General features: G+C 38.4%; 1 protein-coding gene across 7 annotated transcripts in view; it reads right to left on the bottom strand.

The window, feature by feature from the left end:
* The window catches only part of ADGRG6 (adhesion G protein-coupled receptor G6), a 153,857-nt gene that overhangs the window by 18,053 nt on the left and 113,232 nt on the right, over positions 1–22,572 (bottom strand). For 6 of the 7 annotated variants that reach the window (XM_061428153.1, XM_061428148.1, XM_061428150.1 and 3 more), the window contains 7 exons: positions 20,069–20,188; positions 17,495–17,540; positions 16,663–16,769; positions 12,140–12,267; positions 11,094–11,362; positions 9,850–9,946; positions 7,319–7,602 (listed from right to left, as the gene is read on the bottom strand). In XM_061428153.1, the coding sequence (XP_061284137.1) occupies positions 7,319–7,602; positions 9,850–9,946; positions 11,094–11,362; positions 12,140–12,267; positions 16,663–16,769; positions 17,495–17,540; positions 20,069–20,188 (1,051 nt within the window). The remainder of the gene's footprint in view (positions 1–7,318; positions 7,603–9,849; positions 9,947–11,093; positions 11,363–12,139; positions 12,268–16,662; positions 16,770–17,494; positions 17,541–20,068; positions 20,189–22,572) is intronic. The other variant, XM_061428151.1, reaches the window with a different exon arrangement.

Genomic DNA, 22,572 nt, shown 5'->3' with positions numbered 1-22,572 from the left:
AGTGAAAAGAAGATTATGGATATACGTGACTTCAGGCATATGGGATGGAATCAATCAAGAATTAATCAAACCACATGTCTGGGTCAAAAAGGACACACATCCTAGATAACTGATCTTTGACAAAAATGATCTAGATGACCTCTCAGCGTCCCATCAAGCCTGAGTCCAACAACGGCTCATATGTTCTGTTGTCACACAGATGCAGCCAGCTGGCTGCAGGACTGGGGAATCTCTAGAGTTTATGACTCCCTTTGGGAACCTCTTGAATCCTCCTTTCATTCGACAAGGTGCCCTTTAAAAAATTACTTCTCTACACACAATATGCTCTGCCAAAAGATGAGTAATTTATTTCCCTGCAGCGTGTAATGTCTTGGCCAACCTGATGCCGTTTCAGATGTGAACGGGTTTAAAGGTGGGACATCTCTTTACTTTGGCGCCAATCCGCCGTGTGTGTTGTCCATGTAATTATGGCCCAGCTTAACTATCAGGAGGTTCCTACTCCATAATTTTACTTAATTTTCTGAGTTTGCCAACAGGATTAAAATATATTTTTATTTTAAAATGATAAATATGTTTCTATAAATGATTTTTGCTAGAAAAGGTTAAGAGTAAATTTCTACTTCATTAGATGTACATTTACTAAATTTCTTTAAACAGACATATTCACTTCCTAGAAACTTTGAAATAAAAAACTGAAAAGGCAGTAATTTGTTTTATTTTTTTACTCATAGGCTTTCTCACCTAATGTGCTTTTCTATGCTCACATATGCTATGTTATAAATATTACACTGCAGGATTCAAACTGATCTTGGGAAAGTCATGAACTCTTATAAGCCTGTTTCTTCATCTATAAAATGGGGAGAATATCCTCTTTCTTGGGTACCTATTTTTCATGTTTGCTGCAAGAATTACACATCAGATCACAGATGTTATGTGAAAGTGCTTTGTAAACCATAGTGCATTATGCAAATCTAAGTTATTTCTGTTGATCTGGGTATTTTAATCTTACCCAACTAATTAATGGCAAACATGATCTCTGAGTGGACTGATGATACCCTTCTATTTGCCATGGTAGCTTTTATTTGCAGAACCGTATGGTGCACGGTATACATACAGAAGATGGACTGATTATGCCTGAGACTATTAATCAATATTGTTTCATATGCATGGAAAAGGAAAACTGATGATTAAGCTCTCAGTATGGGGCTACATTTTAAATCCTGTTAAATGTGTCAGGAGGGTTAAACTTCCCTACGTACTGGAGAAGCCTAATCTAATGTTGCTGTTGTTCAGTCACTAAGTCATGTTTGACTGTTTGTGACCCCGTGGACTACAGCACACCAGGCACCCCTGTCTTGCAGAGTTTGCTCAAATTCATGTCCATTGAGTTAGTGATGCTATCTGACCATCTCATACTCTGCCACCCTCTTCTCCTTCTGCCTTCAATCTTTCCCAGCATCAGGGTCTTTTCCAATGAGTCGACTCTGCAACAGGTGGCCAAAGACTGGAGCTTCAGCTTCAGCATCAGCCCTTTCAATGAATATTCAGAACTGATTTCCTTTAGGATTGATTGGTTTGATGCCTGTGCAGCCAAGGGACTCTTAAGAGTCTTCCACACACAATTAGAAAGCATCAATTCTCTGGTGCTCAGCCTTCTTTACAGTCCAACTCTCACATCCACTCCTGACTACTAGAAAAACCACAGCTTTGACTATATAGACCTTTGTCAGCAAAATGATGTCTTTGCTTTTTAATACGCTATTTAGGTTTGTCATAGCTTTCCTTCCAAGGAGCAAGCATCTTTTAATTTCATGCCTGCAGTCTCCATCTACAGTGATTTTGGAGCCCAAGAAAAGAAAATCTATCACTATTTCCACTCTTTCCCCTTCTATTTGCCATGAAGTGATGGGACTGGATGGAACTGGATCTGTTTTTTCAATGTTGAGTTTTAAGCCAGCTTTTTCACTTAGTGTCGAATACTTCTGTACAGTACTGAAAAAATATACAGTCTGAGACACTGTATTATTATCATTTGCATAATAAGCAGCAATGTGCACAGGCTGCATCTCAAAGCAATAACTCAATCTTGCAAGTACATCAATATCACCAAAGGATATACCATAGATGCCCAAGAGGGCTCTGGCCAAGATGCTCTCAGAAACCAGAGAATTGCCTTTTACTTCTTTAGGATGAACTGCATTATATTTCTTGACATACAGGCTAATGTTCTCAGGCATGTGAATTATAATGTGTTTTAGTCAAACATCTGTTCTCTTTTGAATAACAATTTTGTATACTATGTGATTTTCTCAAGTTGTATTCTTTAGAATAAATTAAAATGTCTAATAAAATGCTTTGCTACTCTCACCCTAGGAAAGCAGCAAAGATAGAAAAAAGAGTTAGAAACATAATTGTGCCATGTTAAGAGAAGGTATATTTATCCATTCATCTTAGAATAAAAAATGCAATGAAATATTTGGTATATAACTTAAATGAGGTAGTAAGAGAAACAGAACAAAGCAATATATGGTGGAAAAGCAGTTAATAGTAAACCTGGTTTCAGCCTGGATTCAAGTGACTTCATTTGCTTATTCAAGTAGGTAAAATTTTAGGTAGAGCTGCACAGATTATAATAATTTTATGATATGCAGCTAACATGATTTTTTGCAACTAAGTTGTGCAATTATAAATGTATCTTTAAAAATTCATAAAAAATAAAGGTAGTATTGAAAATAAAAATAAAACATCTAAAATAAAAATACACATATAAGGCTTTAATACATAAGCTACACAAATGTGAGTACTGACATAATTATACATGTATAAGTCTTTGTACATACAGACATATACACATGTATTTCTAAGAATCCTGAGAAATAAAGAAGATTTTTAACATCTTTGAACCGAATTTTTAAAGACATAAACAAAAGTGAAAAGAAATCTGCTAGCAAAAGCTATTCCTCTGATACATATGACCTGACATCACTGCTCAAACACATCTTCTGTCCTCCCTGCCAGACCTCACCTCTGTAACACTCAAGAGTGACTTGTGATCTTGCCGATTTTAAGATGTTCAACTATAAGCTAAATCTGAGAAAATTAAAATTTACTTTTTTGGGCTTCCCTGTGGCTCAGATGGTAAAGCATCTGCCTACAATGTGGGAGACCCAGGTTCGATCCCTGGGTTGGGAAGATCCCCTATAGAAGGAAATGGCAACCCACTCCAGTATTCTTGCCTGGAAAACTCCATGGACTGTCACCTGAGGAGCCTGGTAGGTGACAGTCCATGGAGTTGCAAAGAGTTGGACACGACTGAGTGACTTTGGCATAATTTTAGGTTTCACATTACATTATTAATCTTTGGCCATTGCTAATTCTTGCAATTCCAGGCTTCAAATCACTACAATATTGTATTAACATGAAGCTTTCTTATCCTAATCAGTGCAGAAAAGAATTTAATGACCAAACCAATGCTAAGTGTTTTGTTACTAGCACACGTGCAAATTCTCTTGACTCTGCTCATGTATCTCAGGCTCCTCCATTCCCATCACAGTCTAAAACACTGAACCATCTTACCTTACTTGGATCATTGATTGCCACAGCCTCTCATCTACAGACACTACATGGCTGCTGTAATCCATTCTCCACATTATGTCCAGCTTCACCTTTACAAAACGTGTATCCGATCACATCAGTCCACAGGCCTCAAACCTTTCAAGAACTTCTAAATGCTCTTACACAGATCAAAATACAGAGCCTTTACCTTCCTTCTGTATCACACCCACTGCTCTGTCACTCTCCTGCTCTTTCTTGGTTCTCAGGTTATATGATCTTTCTTTTAATGCCTTGAGTACACGCTATAATCGCCAATTACAGCAATTGTTTTGCACAAGAAATGCCCTCTATCTGAAATAGTTTTTACCCACCTCCTACCCCCACCTCTCATCTAGTTAATTCCTATTGATCCTTCAGCTTTCAGTTTAGGCATCATGTCTTCTGTCACATGCTTTCAACACCACCACGTATATTGTACGTGGTGACGTATTTGATTAACATCAGTCTCTCCTGGGGCTCCCCTTGTGGTTCAGCTGGTAAAGAATCCACCTGCAATGCAGGAGATCTGGGTTCAATTCCTGGGTTGGGAAGATCCCCTGGAGAAGAGAAAGGCTACCCACTCAGTATTCAGTCTCTCTTACTACAATATAAGCTCCATGAGACACGGGGACAAGTTTTATTTTGGGGGGATTTGAATAAAGAATATCAGAAAGACATCAACACAATATAGTTTGCCTAAGTTCAACCTGAGTTCATTATGTATTCATGGAATTTTTTCTTTAAACTGTCTAAATTCCACATGCTTCTTTTAATAAATCATATACTTTTAATAACCACCAAGCCTCTCACAGAAGGTTCCAAAAATGACGCAAATAAAAACCATTAAATGACTTTCCATAGTGTCTGAAGAAGCTGTTGTACAAGTCTGGCCAGTAAGGAATTGTTAGATTCATGTGCTCTGTATCATTGCCTTTTAATTTAAATTTTCTTTTTAGAAGGTGTTTTTAATATCATTGAATGTGCAGAAATCTGTTCTGAATTTATATCATTTAAAATCATCCTTAAAAGTCAGTGATTTATGAAGAACACTGACTCGATGATGGTTTACAACATTTTTCCCTCCTGAGAGGAGACCTATGCTGGGAAAAATAAAACATCCCGAGTCTCATTAATGGAAACAGAGCTGAACAGACAACTGTAACTATTGCAGATTACTGAAAACTGCCAGGAAATTCTAAAAGCAAAAACAAGGTTGGGCTGGCAGATTAATGTGCCTTTCATGTACAATCCTGAAATATAAAACCATGGAATTTTCTAATGTTAATGGATATTTCTGTCAATATTTGTCTAGGCACTTTTATGTTGTATATTACAGAAGAGATTAAACAGAGGAAAACTCACTTTACAAAGTTGGATCCCAGTGCAGATGTATTCATATGCTACCTATTCAGTTTCCAACTTCTGGAGGTGCACTTGAGGCTTATTATTTTATTTACTAAAGATAATGAGCCCACAAAGTTCGTCTGTCAAAGGAGAATGAATCTGAATAAAATTTGCTCAACTAATTAATTCACGTTTATGCCGGAAGAGTCTCGGATTGAATTTAGGCCATCCCCCAAGCTCCTCCCTTCTTCATCTACCAATGCAGTGATTGATTTATCAAGTAGTTATTGAGCACCTTTTAAGTGACAGGTTTTTAAAACAACAAGAGCTCATGAACTAGTTGGAAACTGAGGAAGATAAGCAAAACAGATACATAGGATACAAAGCTGTAAAAACTCTCCTGTAGGTAAATACAGACTTTTCTTAGAACACAGCTGCTGGGAGCATTTGCTCAGGCCATCTCACCTGTGAGAAGCACAGACCTGATTTCCACACTTTTCGTCCCAGCTGAGTCATTCAGCTTTAGTCAGCTATTCCTTCCCCACAAACCTTCAAGTGCATGACCAGTAGCTTTAGGTAAGCTGTAGTAATGCCCTGCTCTAAAAGATGCCAAACTTTGTCACCTCATTCCTACTGGTCTGTGGACTTCGTTGTGCTTCCAACATTAGGGAGTTTTAACAACAATACAGGGTATATCAATGTCTTACAGAATGTTACTGAATTTTGAAAAAAACACTTCATATTCACTTAAGGTTCAAAACTAAATTCATCCTAAAAGGGAACCTTCCTAATAGCGTTGGTGGGAATGTAAGTTTCTACGGACATTATGGAAAACAGTATGGACATTCCTCAGAAAACTAAAAATCAGAATTACCATGTGATCTAGCAACCCCACTCCTGGGCATATACTTAGACAAAACTATAATTTAAAAAGATACATGCACCCCTATGTTCATAGCAATACTATTCACAGTAGCCAAAACATGTAAACAATCTAAATGTCTATCAACAGAAGATGTGGTACTTATATACAATGGAATACTACTCAGCCATACAAAAGAATGAAACAGTGCTGTTTGCTGCAATATGGATGCAACTAGAGGTTATCATACTAAGTGAAGTCAGAAAGAGAAAGACAAATACCACACGATGTCACTTACCTGTGAATCTAAAATATGGCACAAATGAAACTGTCTATAAAACAGCAGACTCACAGACGTAGAGATCAGACTTCTGGTTGCCAGTGGGGAAAGGGGAGGGAGAGGGAGAGGGATGGACTGGAAGTTTGGGGTTATTAGATTCAAACTATTACATTTAGAATGGATAAGCAACAAGGTCATACTGCATAGCACAGGGAACCATACCCAATCTCTTGGGATAAACTATAATGGAAAAGAATATATTTTTTAAAAGATTGTATATATGTGTATAACTGAGTCACTTTGCTGTAAAGCCTAGATTGGCACAACATTGTAAATCAACTATACTTTAATAAAAATGGTTTAAAAAGTTAAATTCACTCTAGAGTACACTAGGTTGTGTGTTATGGACTTAGAAGCATTACAGGAAACTCCTTGAAAGAAACCTTGTATTTCTAAACAGAACAAGCCATTTATTAGATTGTTGAGTTGACTGCCATATCTTAGGGGAAAAAAAAAAAAGCATTTCTGAACTAGATTGTTGGTATTTATATTTAGAGCCAAGGAATCAGAGTGAATTTCTCTGACCCTGACAGAGTCTAAAGATTTTTCTGGCCAAGAATGCTACACCCACATGGTTCCATGAAGAGCACCAGCACTCAGCAAAACTGTGAAGAAGCCACAAAGCCTCTATGCCTCCCTGTCACTTCCCATTGGACACCTCTCATATTGACTCATGAACAAGATACATTTACCGAGCACCTACTATCTTCTAGGCATAGTTTTAAGTGCTTGGTATATACAACACTGAAAACAAATAAACTAACATTCTACCTCTTCACTTCATTCAAGGCCATTTTCACGAGCACCCACTCTGTGCCTGGAACTGTGCTCAGCACTCGGAATAGTGACTTAGAAATGCAGCATGGCGTCTGTTCAAAAGTGAAGCTGTCTACACATACGTTCAAATATGAAAGAGAAAATGGTGCGGGTACCATTTATCTTGGGCTTCTCTGGTGGCATTAAAGGTAAAGAACCCACCTGCCAATGCAGGAGACATAAGAGATCTGGGTTCCATGCCTGGATGGGGAAGATCCCCAGATGAGGGCATGGCAACCCACTTCAGTATACTTCCCTGGAGAATCTCATGGACAGAGGAGCCTGGTGGGCTACAGTCCATAGGGTTTCAAAGAGTCGGACATGACTGAAGTGACTTAGTAGGCACGCACCAGTTATCTTACCTTGTAACGAGTTGAAGATGGAGAAGAGGTACATGAAGGGGACATTCAAAGGTCCCCAGGCAAAGAAAGAAAACCCCCACGTCATGCCCAGGAGAAACGTCAGGCTGACCACGCTACGCAGGTTCCGGAGAACCTCCTCACGCAGCGTCCGGCTGCTTCTCTTGCCGTTCCTCCCACAGATCTGCACCATCACCACAATGAACATGGCGACGTTCAGGAAAAACATGAGTCCGAAATACCCGGCGCAGGTCACGTAAAATACAACAGGATCCTGTATCCAACAGCTTAAAGGAGAGGAGACAGAAAGAAAGAGATTAATCCTCACGCTCTGTTTACCTAAGAGGCTTACTTTGGGATTCTGCATACTTTACAGGTGGGCCTTCCTCAAATGCCCTTCAAGTCCCTTTAGGAAGTCACTTCATTTGGGGGACCTCAGTTTCTTCCTCGATGTTTACATAAGTTTTTTGTTTTTGTTTTCTTTTGGATAGTCATTATCTTAATACCTAGTTATTTAAGTCAACAATTAAGAAAACAAGGTAGCCTCTTAAACTCTGACTTGGTGTGAAGACATTATTGTTTGGCTCACTCTAAACCACATCTATCCCCTTTCTCTTATGGGCCTCCATTCCAGAGGATGGGAAACTTTCTCAGTTTCCTTTGTTATTTAAATGGTGGCCATGTGGACATTCTGGAGAAAGAAATGGCAACCCACTCCAGTAGTCTTGCCTGGAGAAGCCCATGGACAGAGGAGCCTGGAGGCTACAGTCTATGAGATCAGCCAGACACCACTGAGTGACTAAGCATGTATGGACTTTGTTCTACAAAATGATATGGTAGCAGAGTCCACTAAGGGATTTTAAGAGAGGTATTCCTGACAGACGGACTGGAAAAGCCCTTATTTCTTATTTCTGCTTTGAACATGAATGCAAGCTCTGTGGCTGTAGTCATCATCTTCTATCCAGGAAAGGAAGATCAAGAAAGCTATAGGGTTGCTGGTCCTAACATTTTCAGCCACAAAATTAATGCTGGTTATTGCCTTCTTCCAAGTTTCTTATTATGTGAAAAGAGTAATACTTACTTATTTAAGACATACATAATTGTGGATTCCATTATTAGGAACAAAATAATTCCTATTAATGTAATTGGTCTAATTGAGGCACAACCTATTGTATAACTCTGTTATTCTTATGCTGAAGCTTCTAATGCACAAATGAAAAGCTTACATCATAACATCCTTGTGAGATGAGGAAAGATATACTTGCTATTCAGAATGATATATATCTGAAAATAGATGGAAGTAATTTTAAAGGGCACTAAAAGTAAAATTAAAATACTGCAATTTGCAGATGCCCCAGTACCTAATTAATACTATGCAAGTTCTTAGGTACCAAAAATATTTAGATGAATTATTTAAGACAATTAATCTTCAAATTCTAAAGCATATGGTCATCATTTTGGTAGGTTGTGTCTACCATGGTATAACTTGACCATCCCAAAGGCAAAAGCTGTCTTGAACATCTTTGAGTCCTATAACCTGGCAAGATTCCTGGCATATAGTAAATTCTCAATTAATGAGAGTTGTTGATGGCACAACAGCTTGCTGAATCATACCTTAAAGGCCTGTAAAAGTTGACTCACATACTTTTTATATTCCCTTATTTAGAACTTATGCACTGACTTGTACCTTTACTATAGCTTATTTTAAAGGTCCCCAAATGATACGGCTTGCCCCTGCAGCTAATCTTACTTTCTATATGGAAGTCTCCCTAGAATCTGAAATTCCAGGCCAGATCATCCTTTACTTCCCACTAGCTCTCTTGGGGGCTTTTGAATGTTACTTTGGAAACATAAAAGGGAAGACCAGGAAGAAAGGAACAGAACTGGATACTGACTGGACATAAAAGTGATATCCATCCATGAAATGAGCAAAGAAATGTGGCATCACAGTCAAGAGTAAGCTCTTCATTCATTCAGTAATTCAGTCAACCCACAAATAATACTGAGTACTTAATTATGTGCTACATAAAATACAAAAAAACTAACTGCCCAAACTGAACAGTTTAAAAATCTTAGCCTCAATAATCTCACAGTCTGAAGGGAATTTTTCAAATTATTCAAGATCCATTCTCTCCACTTTCACACAATAATCATATTGTTACTGAATCCCTCACTGTCTGATGCTGCTACTTAACTCTCTGGAAGATGCATGTGGTTTAACAAGGTGGAAGTATTAGGAAACTTCCTCAAAGAGACAGGATCTTCTAAGTCTAGAAGAGAGAATCTTAGGCTTCTTCTGAACTCCAGATGAGAAGAGCCCAACATTCATAAAAGCAGCTCACACAGTTCAGGGCTTTCAACTGAATTCATGTATGGTATAGCAGAGGCCTTGGCAAAGACATAAAAATACAACTTAACCTTCCAAAATAAGAAGCTCACTATTGGCATGAAAACTCACACTAAACTTCAGGAAATGAAGCATACAGTACTAATACTCATCACAAATAAATTCCCAACAAACTTTTGTTACTTACAATTCATCACCTTGTTCTCTTCCATAACTCTTTTTTCCATAGACTTCATTTTGCTTTCTGCTCGCTAGAACAATGGACACAACTAAGATAGGCACACCTGTTGTAACAAAACCATGACAGAAACTTTTCTGAAACATCTGAAATTGCTTTATAAGACTGAAAATGGCAAGGGGAAAAAAAAGAAAGTAAACACTCCATATTACAAAATCAAATTTCCTAGAACTGGCAGCTTGGTTGAAAAAAACAATAAAATCCCCTTTGTGGTATGAAACATCCAACTCTAATTAGAAACAATCTAAATCTTAAGTATTCTGTTTACTTGCTGGTACCCACTAGAGTATAAGGACCTGCCCTATACTGAACATAGCACCAGAAAATGTAGTTTCATGGATGACACCTATTAGATTGACGGGGTTCAGGTTGGAAAGTAAGTGCAGCTTCATTCTACCCCTTTCTATAGAAAGAAACATCTTAAGAATAAGTTGAGGGGAAACAATGGGGGCAGAAAGTCTTTACAGTCATCTCTTTTCTCTCATGAGAATCTATATAGATTTGCATGTATATTTCAGTAGGGAAATGCTACCCCACCTGAATTCCCTGAAAGGTGCCTTCACTGACTCCTAAGGAGGTACTGAACACCTTGCAAATGTCTCATTTCCCCCCTGCCATCTGAAAAAGATTTGTGGTAAAGCTTGAAAATGCCTGCCCCAATACAGAACCCAGATAAAAGAAGGAGCCTGATTGGAAGACTGTAAACAGGCTAACATAGCCATCCGTGTCTGGCTGAGGAATCATGGTAAGAAGTTCAAAGCAAGAATTCTGTCAGTATTCTGGTTGCACTCACAAAAATAACCTTTTTGCTCAGGTTTCCAAGACATGGGCATGTGTCTAGGGGCAAGAATAGTTAAGAGTCTGAGCTGGCCTTTCTATTTTGAAATATAATGGAAATCCACCACTGTCTGCCAGCTGCTTCTTCAGACTTGGGTGGGCTGGCTCTGGACACAGGAAATAAGTTGGTGGTGACTCAAGAGCTAAGGTTTTTTTTTTTTTTTCCCCTTTAATCGTGACTTTTGTGAGGACTGTGGAACCGTTTTAAAAACACCCCTGCCTTCGGTTATGTATATCAAATGCATATCATTCACAATCATGAAGTTTCTTTTAGCAGTCCTATTCTTTCAAAATAGGATTTTCCTATGAGAACCTAGTGATTTCCAGGACAGGAAAAAAAAATGCAGGAGGCTTACCCCAGCCAACAATGCAGAATTTCAGGATGTACCGACGAATGTAAGTGTTAAATACTTTCACCAGAGCAATATACATGTGAATTGCTTCTAGTCCCATCCAGGTAAAGGCAGCTAGAAGGAAGAAGTGCAGGAGGGCTGCGATGGCTGTGCAAAGTCCATCCACATGAAATGAGGTGATCCACCTGTCCAGGAGGAAGACGAGATTCAGGAACAGCAGGGCTGTGCTGAGGTTCATCAGGATTTTGGAGGGATAATCCCTTCGTAATTTTCTTTAGGAAAAAAAGGAGGAGCAATAGAATATATGAGAATGATATTATAAATAGATCTTTTAAGCACAGGCAGTTCATTCACATCTTATACAGCTCTGCAATAACCTAGATAGTACCATCTTTATGACATGGTTCCACTGGGAGGAGGGCCAAAGATGTAAGAGTACCAGGCAAATTATAAACATTTTTTTAAAAATACTAATCTAATTTCAAAACTGATTTTGAAATTTCAAAACTAATTTCAAAACCAAATTTTCTAATTGGTTACAACAGATCGATTTTTTTTTAATCCAGGAAAAATTCTAGATTTATTAGAAAAAATATTTTTGTTAAAAACCAATTTCCCTAAAATTTGTTGAAATTTCTTGATTTCTAATGAGGTCAGGGTCCTTTTTTAAAAAGACTTCCTGTTTCAAAACCAATTTTATAAGATTTATTTTGCTTTCATCTTTTATTCATCTTGTATTTTCACAAAAGTGTTTTCATCTTTTACCATAAAAAGCAATTCATACAATTGTTATTTACTTAAATATGAATCATATGTAACAGGGTTACATACATTTTATCAATAGAAATATAGTAACTATAAATTAAGATTCTAAAGCTGGGAAACTCATGTTGCATGATACATCTCATGAGAAATCTGAACATTAAAACTGAATCCTACATGATTCACAAGGTGTATATATGTTTTTTAAAAGCTGAGACAATTCTCGTATTCATGTTTTGCAACAGTCTGCTCTGGATTTGGCAGATAGAAAAAAAAGAAAAACTTACTCAAAAGCAACATATGTCAGGAGGGTAGCTGCTGAAAAGATGGCAGATATTCCACACCCAATATAGGTAATGAAGGTGAGGATTTTAGTGTTTTTTGCATCCAACTGTGAAGCAGTTCCTTGAAGGTCCTACCAAAAACATGAGAAAGAGCTGTAATAATCTCTTTTCATGAGAACCCTGTTTTGTTTTAGTAGAAGCTTCATGACAACACTTAGAATCCAACTCCATCTTAGGGGCTAACTACAACAGTGTAAATCAATACAGGCGAATCTCATTTTAAGTGTTTGCCTTTATTGCACTTCACAGACACCGCATTCTTTTTACAAACTGAACATTTGTGGCAACTCTGAATTAAGACATTTTCCCAACATTTGCTCACTTTGGGTCTCTGTGTTGCACTTTGGTAAATCTCATCATATTTAAAACTTGTTCAGTTCATTGTTATTATATTTGTCATGTTGACCTGTGATCAGTGATCTTCGATGTCACTGCTTGATAAACTGAAGCTTAGATGATGGTGACCAATTTCTAGCAATAAAATTTTTTAAAGTAAGGTATCTATATTGTCTTTTTTTTCCTTTTAGAGATAATGACATTGCACATTCACAGGCTACAGTATTGTACAAACGTAACTTTTATATGTACTGGGAAACCCAAAAATTTGTATGACTCATTTTATCTTGATATTTGCTTTATTGCAGTGGTCTGGAACCAACCCCACAAAAATATCTCCGAGGTATGCCTGTACTGAAATTTCCACTTATTGTACTCTTGTGGATCATGCCATGAAATAAAAATGTAGCATTATTGAGAGAGTTGTACATGGTTTTTTATCATTACCTATTACCCAAGCTCTTTGCACATCAGTATAACTTGAAGAGCAAAACCATTGGTTCCCCTAACAAAAACTGGAAAGGAGGTCATTGTCTTGAATTATAAATAACCAGACCCTTCCTACCATTTGCAGGGCTGGGGTCCCAAGTACAAAGGCCACTGTGGTCCATGTGTCCAAGCCCTCAGGTGGGCCCTGGTTTCTTTGCTTGGTAGGGTGGGACTCATCTGAGACAGCCAGAGGCTGGCTGGCACGTGGCTGCCCAGTTCTAAGAATAGTGCTGAGGCTCTTACTGTGGTCATTGCAAAGTTTGGTACATATATGGTCTTTCCTTTTCTGTTATCATAAATGAGAAGCTACCAAGAATTTTTTTTGGGGGGGGGTGTCATAGTTTTTTGATTTTTATACACTTGAAAAGTTGTTACTTAAAAGTGTTAGGGGTTGGACTTCCCTGGTGGTCCAGTGGATAAGAATCTGCCTGCCAATGTAGAGGACACAGGTTCAATCCCTGGTCCGGGAAAACTCCACATGCAGAGGGGAACTAAAGCCTGTGCACCGCAACTACTGAGCCTGCGCTCTAGAGCCGATGCTCTGCAACAAGAGAAGCCACCAAAATGAGAAGTCCGCCAACAGCAACCAAGACCCAGCACAGCAGAAAATAAAAATTTTTTTTAAAGTATTAGAGGTTGTTGTGATTAAAAAGAAGTAAACATTTTTGCATGTGAATACACAGCCTTAATTTCACTGTGCAGAAGGCAGACTTGCAAAAATTCAGGCGTAATAGGAAAATCTTTCTGTTCTTCCTTAAATGGAGAATTGGACTAGGGATAAATCTTGAGTTAAGACCAACTACTCAAGCCTTGGATGGAGGAGAAAGGCATCTCCACTATACAGATGTTTGAAAACTGAGCCTTTTTGGAAAAGGAACATGGAAGATCTGGTTTAAACTTTTAGGTCTTAAGTTATGAAAAAAAAGTTTATAGGCTTTTCATTCTGTAATGTTAATTTTCTTTAATTGTCACCAAAATGTCGATAAAATCTGCTGTTCATACAAAAACCTCCAGGAAGTTGTTTTGTATGAGTGTATATTTACGTGAAACCACGAGTGGGACTTAATTCCAGGTTTGGTTGACACAGTGAGGAGCAGGTAACAGTACCTGTGTGATAGCAAGAAATGCACAAAGTGATGGAATTCAGCAGACACAGGGACTCAGGGTCAGAGAGGACCATCCCTACCCTCCTCTCCCAGGAATCCCTCAAACCACTGGGAGGACCTGAGATTCCCCTGGCACATGGGGTGGGTTTGAGTCAGGCCACTCGATTCACTGGTAGGTTACCCCGATCAAAATTCTGGTTACTCCAGGATTTGATGGAGCAGAGAAATATCTTGAGAACCTCCAAAGGACTCATTATTACCTCTTGAAAAATGTACAGCTCTCTGTTAGATGTTGTGGTTGACTTGCAAGTCATGATTAGAGCCACAGTTTAAAATGTAAATTGAATAAAATAATGCTCTTCACAGTTACACATTTAAACACAATTCTCATGCTGTTTTGTACTTTTAAAGAATGAAGAATATAAAGAATGAAGAATATGAAAATATTTGTTCTTCTGAACTAGCCAACATGAAAACATACTAATGTCAAAAAAGACGAAAATCGGTTTTACTACAAATACATGTAACAGAAAATGTGAAAACTTTCATATGTTTGTAGATTAGGAGATATAGTATGAATCTGGGGTATGTTTTTTTAATTTCTTATATGGTGAATGTGTCATGGGGCAAAGTAGACTCAAGGAATATCTTACACAAGTGAATAAAGAGTTTGTACACCAAGAAAGACTCTTAACAATGTCTTAGTGGTCTGGAAACGCTGAAAGGATATGGGCGCATGAGCAGAAAAGATAAATTCTGGAAAGTTTTTCTTCCAGAACTTTATAATCCTATAAAAGCAGCCACAATGGAAAATGGAAAGAGAGCAGTGAAAAATGCACATAGCCCTATACCTGTAAAACTAATTATTTCATCAAATGACAACAGAAAAAGTAATATATAATTATAAATTCATAATATAATGTAAACAATACTTGAAAAAAAGTAATGGGAAGCCAAACTTTGGTTACTCATAAATCATCTCTGAACAGTGAATAGTATTATTGCTATCTATTTATCTAATATTGATTTACAACACACACAATCCTGCTCAAACACACACAGTTAAATACTTGAATAAATTAAGCTAAAGCTTGTATACCTAAATGATTAATGATGCAAAATCAGCATTTCATGAAAGAAAGATGCTGTCACTTTTCAAAAAAACAAATATGGAAGAAAACAGGATTTTAAAAAATTATTCAGGAAAGACATGTTATAGTTTAATTGTTCATTTTCATGGTCTCTTAGTAAATGAAGACATTAATATTTGAGGAAAGTTAAAAAGTTATTTTCTATGATTGTCAGCCTTTTTAAATGACATGGTCTTATCCTTCAGAGCTTTAAGTACTGGATTGTCAGGAAAATCACAACGGGCAGGGTTGCCTCATGACAATGGCCATTTATCAGTCCATAGGCCAAGGAGATCCATGAGCCAGTCACTGCACCCCACAGCCCCTCACTGCTTCCTCTCAGTCCCATTAGAAGTGGGTGTAAGATTCAAGGGACAGATTGGATACGCATAACCCGACGTCTGTGATTCAAATTTGAAAAGCTTTACTGCCCTGGCACTCATTATTCCCATCTTCAATTAAAAAACAAATGTGGTTTAATCCCTTTATGGAAACTATACCTGGCTCTGTTTGCACGTGGACGGTGTATTTCATACCAGAAAGATGTTTACACAAACACTAGCATACCAGATTATAAAATGAAGGCGTAAGTCTATGGATGAAGTCATACGAGTTCCTGCTTGTATGACTCTCGAAAATTGACTCTTGAAAATTTGGTGGGCTGAAAAAACATACTGATGCGATCTAATTTCTGCTTAGAACTGTTGGACAGGCTGGCTAATGAGATAAAACCAGGGCCAGGGGAAAGAAGGCAGGAAGAAAGGGAGGAAAGAAAGAGAGGAAGGTCTAGTTGTGAGAGAAATGTCACACCCATCATTTCTCTGGCAGGCCTCCACACTACTCTAGTTGCTAGTCTGTGCTAACAGGCGTGATCTCTAGATAGGGCTGCAGTCATTTGGGGTCACAACTGGATCACTAGTACCTGGTACAAAGTTCCATCCAAACATATGAGTGATAATATACTATAAGACAATTTTTGATGAAACTTTTCACAGCTCACTTCCATGCTAGTCAAACCCAACATTCTCTCCCTCTTTAACTTTTCTGTCTCTCTCTCTCCCTCCCTCCTTCTCTCTCCCCATCTCCCTAACTTTCTCTGTTAATTCAAGGGTTTCATGGTAATTTTCTTGTTTCTGAGGTTATTTGTGATTACTATTAATGGCGGGAGGCGGGGCGGGGGCAGGTAGGGGGAACAGTATTCTTTTTTATACTTACCTTGTACATTTTAAATATATAATCTCTGCCAGTTAGATTCTTATTTAAGAATCAAGATTTCAGGCTATAGATGAAAATTATTAGGAAAAAAATTTCCCAAACACATAATCCATAAAGGCTGACTCACAAAAAGAAATACGCCTTCCACAATTATATCATTTCAAAATGAGTTTAGACATTCCTCCCCTACCATCAGAACCCCAAAGTGGGTGAGGTGGTTACACAGGCAGACTGTCTCATTGGCATCTGAATCTTTGTGTGCGACACATCCTGAAGTGTTCCAAAATCCAGAACTTTCTGTGGGAAGAAGTCAACAGTGTGAAAATGACAGCCGATCAGTTCCTTTCCCAGAATGGGTGAGCTTTCCCTTGGGGAACTAGGCCTCAGGCTCTTTTGCCTTGCAGTTCATCTGCAAAACGGATACTGTTTTGAAAACTGCCAATACTTAAAATAATTTCGATTCCTGGAATCACAGGATGTTATTGCGAGCTGGCAGATAGAGATTAGGTGGTGGTTTTCAACTGTGTCCTATGGAAGTGCCTCCTCAGGGAGACTGCAAAAATGTCAATTTTTAAAATTCAAAATATTTGAATATATATTTTACTTATTTAATGTATGTATATTGAGTATATCTATAAGACATATTTATTTAGTAGATCATATTTTATATAAATATATATTTAACTTAAATTTAACATATTTAACATAAATATATTAATGCATGAATTGATGTGTAATTTATTTAATATATTTCAAAGTCAATTTCCATGAAAAGAATATTCCTTTCCAAATATGTTACGTACTAACAAAGTAAAGTATGCCAATTTCTTCTTGAAATGAATAAAAAGTTACTGAAATAAGAATTCTCTTCCCAAGCTACCTAAACTAAATTTTGCAGCTCAGTTGCCATCACACTTACATTGTGACTCACTCTGATCTGAGATGGAATTAAAGGAAATGGAGGTGTCTAACAAGGTTTAAAATTCAGTTGTTATTAAGACAGTCAATGTTTTAAAACTTACCATTTTTGTTCAAATCCCAGAAGGCACAGATGGGATGAGCCATTGCCTATATTAACATAAGAATAAACATGTGAAACTCTGTTTAAAATAAATGAAAAAAAAAAAAATCATACAATTTGAATATGGGAAATGAGTAAAAATGCTAAGCTTTTCACAAAGGAATAGATCACAGTTAGTCACAGCAATAAAATCCAAGAACAGCAGGCAGTTTAAGGGGTTTGCTCTCACAGACTTCAAATGGAAATCAACTCTAGCTCCAGAGGAATCATCACCTTATCCATTTATCTGCAGGTTACTAATTATGTCTCATCGTAAAGTGCAATTCTAAGCATTTAGTGAAGCTCTTTACACTAAAATTTCACTTCATCTTCAAAATTCTCTTTTATTTCTAGGTATATGCCCAAAAGAATCGCAAGCAGGGACTCAAACAGATATTTACACAACCATGCTCAGAGCAGCATGATTCACAATCGCCAAAAGATGGAAGCAGCAAAAGTACCCATTATGAAAATAAGCAAAATGTGTGTGTGTCTGTGTGTGTGAATGTATGCAATGGAATATCATTCAGACTTAAAAATGAAGGAAATTATGATACATGCTATCATATGGATAGAACTCGAAAATACCAAGTGAAATAAGCCAATCACAAAAGGATAAATACTGTATGATTCCACTTATATGAGATATCAAAGTAGTCAGTTTCATGGAGACAGAATAGAAAGGCAGTTTCCAAGGACTGAGAGAGGAGGGATGGGAGGTGTTTCATGGGGACATAGTTTCAGTTGGGGAAAATGAAGAGGTTCTGGAGATGGATGTAGTGATGGTTGCAGAGCAGTGTGAATGTACCCACAGAACTGCACACTTAGTAATGGTTAGAATAGTAACTTTTATGTTATGTATATTCTACCAATACTTTGGCCACCTGATGCCAAGAGCCAACTCACTGGAAAGAACCCTAGTATTGGGAAAAATTGAGGGCAGGAGGAGAAGGGGGCGATAGAGGATGAGATGGTTGGATGGCATCATTGACTCAATGGATGTGAATTTGAGCAAGCTCTGGGAGACAGTGATAGACAGGGAAGCCTGGCATGCTGCAGTCCATGGGGTTGCAAAGAGTAGGACACGACTTAGCTATGGAACAACAACATATTCTACCACGATAAAAAAAAATTCTTTATGGATGAAGGAGCTGAAACAAAGGAGGCCAAAGGGTAGAACAGGGAAGTCTCAGAGGGTTCCGTGACAAAGCAAGGCGAATTCTTAGTAGACTTTAATTCCAAGCCTTACTCCTTATCAGCTGGGTCACTTCCCGCCTGCCTTCCTGCCTGCCTAACAGTCGAACTGTGACTGGGAGCCTCTATAAAACAGGGGAACACTGTGGTTAGGCCACTGAGGACAATAAGAACCCCCACATAATTTTATAAAATAAACAGATGAAGCAGGAAAAAAAAAAAAAAGCAACATTTGCCAAGATTTTAGACAAGCACTAACCTCTCAAAAAAATAAGTCAACTCTCTCCTGTTTCTCCTATTTCCCTTCTGCTTTCCCAGCTTCAGTCATCTTTGACTTTAAAAGGGCTTCCCTGGTAGCTCAGCTGGTAAAGAATCCGCCTGCAATGCAGGAGACCCTGGTTCGATTTCTGGGTCAGGAAGATCCTCTGGAGAAGGGATAGGCACTCCAGTATTCTTGCCTGGAGAATTCTATGGACAAAGCAGCCTGGTAGGCTATACTTGCAAAGAGTCGGATACAACTAAGCAACTTTAACTTTCACTTGACTTTAAAAAGACAACAAAAACCTTTAATGACACAATTGTGTACTGTGTCTAAATCTAATTTAGCTGAAGTACTGGGTTGGCCAAAAAGTTTGTTCAGGTTTTTTGTAAGAGGCACAAAAATACGAATGAACTTTATGGCCAATCCAATAATTATTTGTTGCTGTTGTTCAGTGGCTAAGTCATGTCTGACTCTTGGCAACCCCATGGACTGCAGCACGCCAGGCTTCCCTGTCCTTCACTATCTCCCAGAGCTTGCTCAAACTCATGGCCATTGAGTTGATGATGCCATTCAACCATCTCATCCTCTGTCAGCCCCTTCTCTTCCTGCCCTCAATCTTTCCCAGCATTAGGATCTTTTCCAACGAGTTGGCTCTCCGCATCAGGTGGCCAAAGTATTGGGGCTTCAGCATCAGTCCTTTCAATGAATATTCAGGGTTGATTTCCTTTAGGATTGACTGGTTTGATCTCCTTGCTGTCCAAGGGACTCTTAAAGAGTCTTCTCCAGTACCACGGTTTGAAAGCATCAAATCATATGTCGTTTCTTAAAAGGAGTGGCTCTTTCCTTCACCCTTATTCCACTTCAGATGACTGAATCCTAGATAAGACTAAATCTCCCTCCTCCATCCTATGGCCACCATCTACTGTGACATTACAGGACTACTGGACTAGCTGGTTTCCCCTTTGTGGAAAACAGCCCCCGACAAGGTACAAGTTACTTCTAACCAAGTTTTAAAAAATGCCTCAGAGTTCTATGAAACAGTCAGCCTCTGTCCCATGGCTGTTTGCAGCTTTTCTTTACCTGAGTTCTTGTGTGTTTGATCTTTATCTGAACAGGATCCTTCAGACCCTGGATAGTAATGTTTCCAATACTGCATGCCATCACATAGCTCACTAAGGTGCCTTTCTTGGTTCCTACATCCTTTTAAAGAAAAAAAAAAAAATGTATTAGTCAGAAGTACACCCTTTTATTTTATTTTGGTGCTCCAAAGTAAGCAATCTGTCAGCACTTCTTGCACTTAAGATCTTCAGTTATAGAACATCCTGTTTATAAGATCAAACTGCTAGCTTTCCTGAAAGAACTCTGCTATTTCCCTTATTATAATAAATACATTGAAGGAACCTTAGAGCCAATGCTGTAAGATAATGTTCATAAAACTTCATTCTTGACTGCTGTGACTGATGTCAGCCAGTTAACATCTGAAACAATGCAAACTCACAAATAATATACACTCATAAAAAGCTGCGAGACAGTTAGATCATTTCCCTACCATAAAAAGTAGATGAAGTTGTTTTCCTCTAAAGAAATAACAAGGAAATATGGTGTGAAAAATAAAAGTCAATTCATCTTTCAGGTTCATGACAACAGTCTGAGTGTTTACTAGAAGTAAAGTGAGTGAAGCTAAAGTCTCTCAGTCGTGTCTGACTCTGTGATCCCATGGACTGTAGCCTACCAAATTCCTCTGTCTATGGAATTCTCCAGGCAAGAATACTAGATGGGTTGCCATTCCCTTCTCCAGGGGATTTTCTCCACCCAGGGATGGAACCCAGGTCTCTTGTATTGCAGGCAGATTCTTTATTGTCTGAGCTTCTAAGGAAACCTGAGTGTTTACTAAAGTGAAGTGAAATGAAAGTCGCTCAGTTGTGTTTGACTCTTTGTGACCCCACGGACTACAGTGTCCATGGAATACTCCAGGCCAGAATACCGGAGTGGGTAGCCTTTCTCTTCTCCAGGGGATCTTCCCAATACAGGGATAGAACCCAGGTGTCCTGCATTGCAGGCAGATTCTTTACCAGCTGAGCCACCAGGGAAGCCTGAGTGTTTACTAATGTAAACCTAAATGTAATTCTACTGGATTAAAACTCCACCAGAACTCCTACCATCTCCAACTGTACACTTGATGGTGTCTGTAGCTACCACTTCAAAGTTAAGGTTGTCAGGAAATCAAATTAATGAATCCGTGCTGCAAAATGCCTGGGAACAATAGGTTATCATCACTTTCTCTTTTCCTTTGTATTTCTTGTTGAACCTCCTCAATTTCTCTATTACAGCTTGTAAATCAGCCCTTTTGGAATAACTACAGGATTCCTTCAATGCTACCTAGTTCTCAGCACCCAGAATATAGCTTTTTATTAGGATTGTGTGCTCTCTCTCTCAATAAGGGGGCTATGGTTTGGAGATATCCAGCCTTTCCAGTAAAGAGGAGGGGTGGGAGAAATTAAAGAGATTGAGACTGACACATATACACTATTGATACTATGTATAAAATAGACAACTGATGGGAATGTACTGTATAACTCAGAGAACTCTACTTGATACACTGTACTGTCCTAAATGAGAGGGCAATCCAAAAGAGAGGGGATATGCATACATACACAGCTGATTCATTTTGCTGAGCAGTAAGGCTTCCCTGGTGGCTCAGACAGTAAAGAATCTGCCTGCAATGCAGGAGACCTGGGTTCAATGCCTGGGTGGGGAAGATCCCTTGGAGAAGGGAATGGCTACCTACTCTAGTATTCTTGCCTGGAGAATTCCATGTACAGAAAGGAGCCTGGTGGGCTACAGTCTATGGGGTCACAAAGAGTCAGACAAGACTGAGTGACTAACACTTTCACTTTTCAGAAGTTAATACAACATTGTAAAGCAACTATACTGCAATAAAAATTAATTAATAAAAAAAATACTTATTCCGTTCCCTTTTTGAGGGGAGTACCATTAGAACCTTCCATGTTTTTCAGTCTTCTATAAATTTACTTTAAAAACCAAACTTATGTTTCCTAACAATGTCGAGGATTGGGAGATGCCAAAGGAGAAGGAAGTGATGAAGATGAGACTCGAAATAGTGACTGATCTTGTAACGCTAGGACTTCCTCCAGCGCCCACCTCTCCTCTCAATGACCTCTTCTCCCACTATTCACATCATCCAAAACCTACTGCATTTTTTTGTATTATTATTATTTGCTGGGGTTTGGCAGGTACACCTGGAAGTATGTAGGATCTTAGTTCCCTGATCAGGGATTGAACCCAGGCTCCCTGCATTGGAAGCGTGGCATCTTAACCACTGAACTACCAGGGAAGTCCTCTCCTATTATTTTAAAAGGTGCCATTGTTACACGTCTCCAACAACTTTAACAAATGCATTTTTAAGTGTTTGTAGCTATTAAATCCTTCAGAGCAATTGCATGTAGTTACATTCCTACTCAAAAATTGTATATAGCTTGTTCTTAAAGCATTTGCTAATAACATTTTAAAGTGTTTCAAGTTAATGACTATAAACAGTTCCATGTTCCTCCTTTTACTTCCCC

The sequence above is a fragment of the Bos javanicus genome, chromosome 9 (assembly GCF_032452875.1).
Source record: "Bos javanicus breed banteng chromosome 9, ARS-OSU_banteng_1.0, whole genome shotgun sequence".
Classification (NCBI taxonomy): Eukaryota; Metazoa; Chordata; class Mammalia; order Artiodactyla; family Bovidae; genus Bos; species Bos javanicus.
This window is presented reverse-complemented; position numbering and strand designations above follow the sequence as displayed.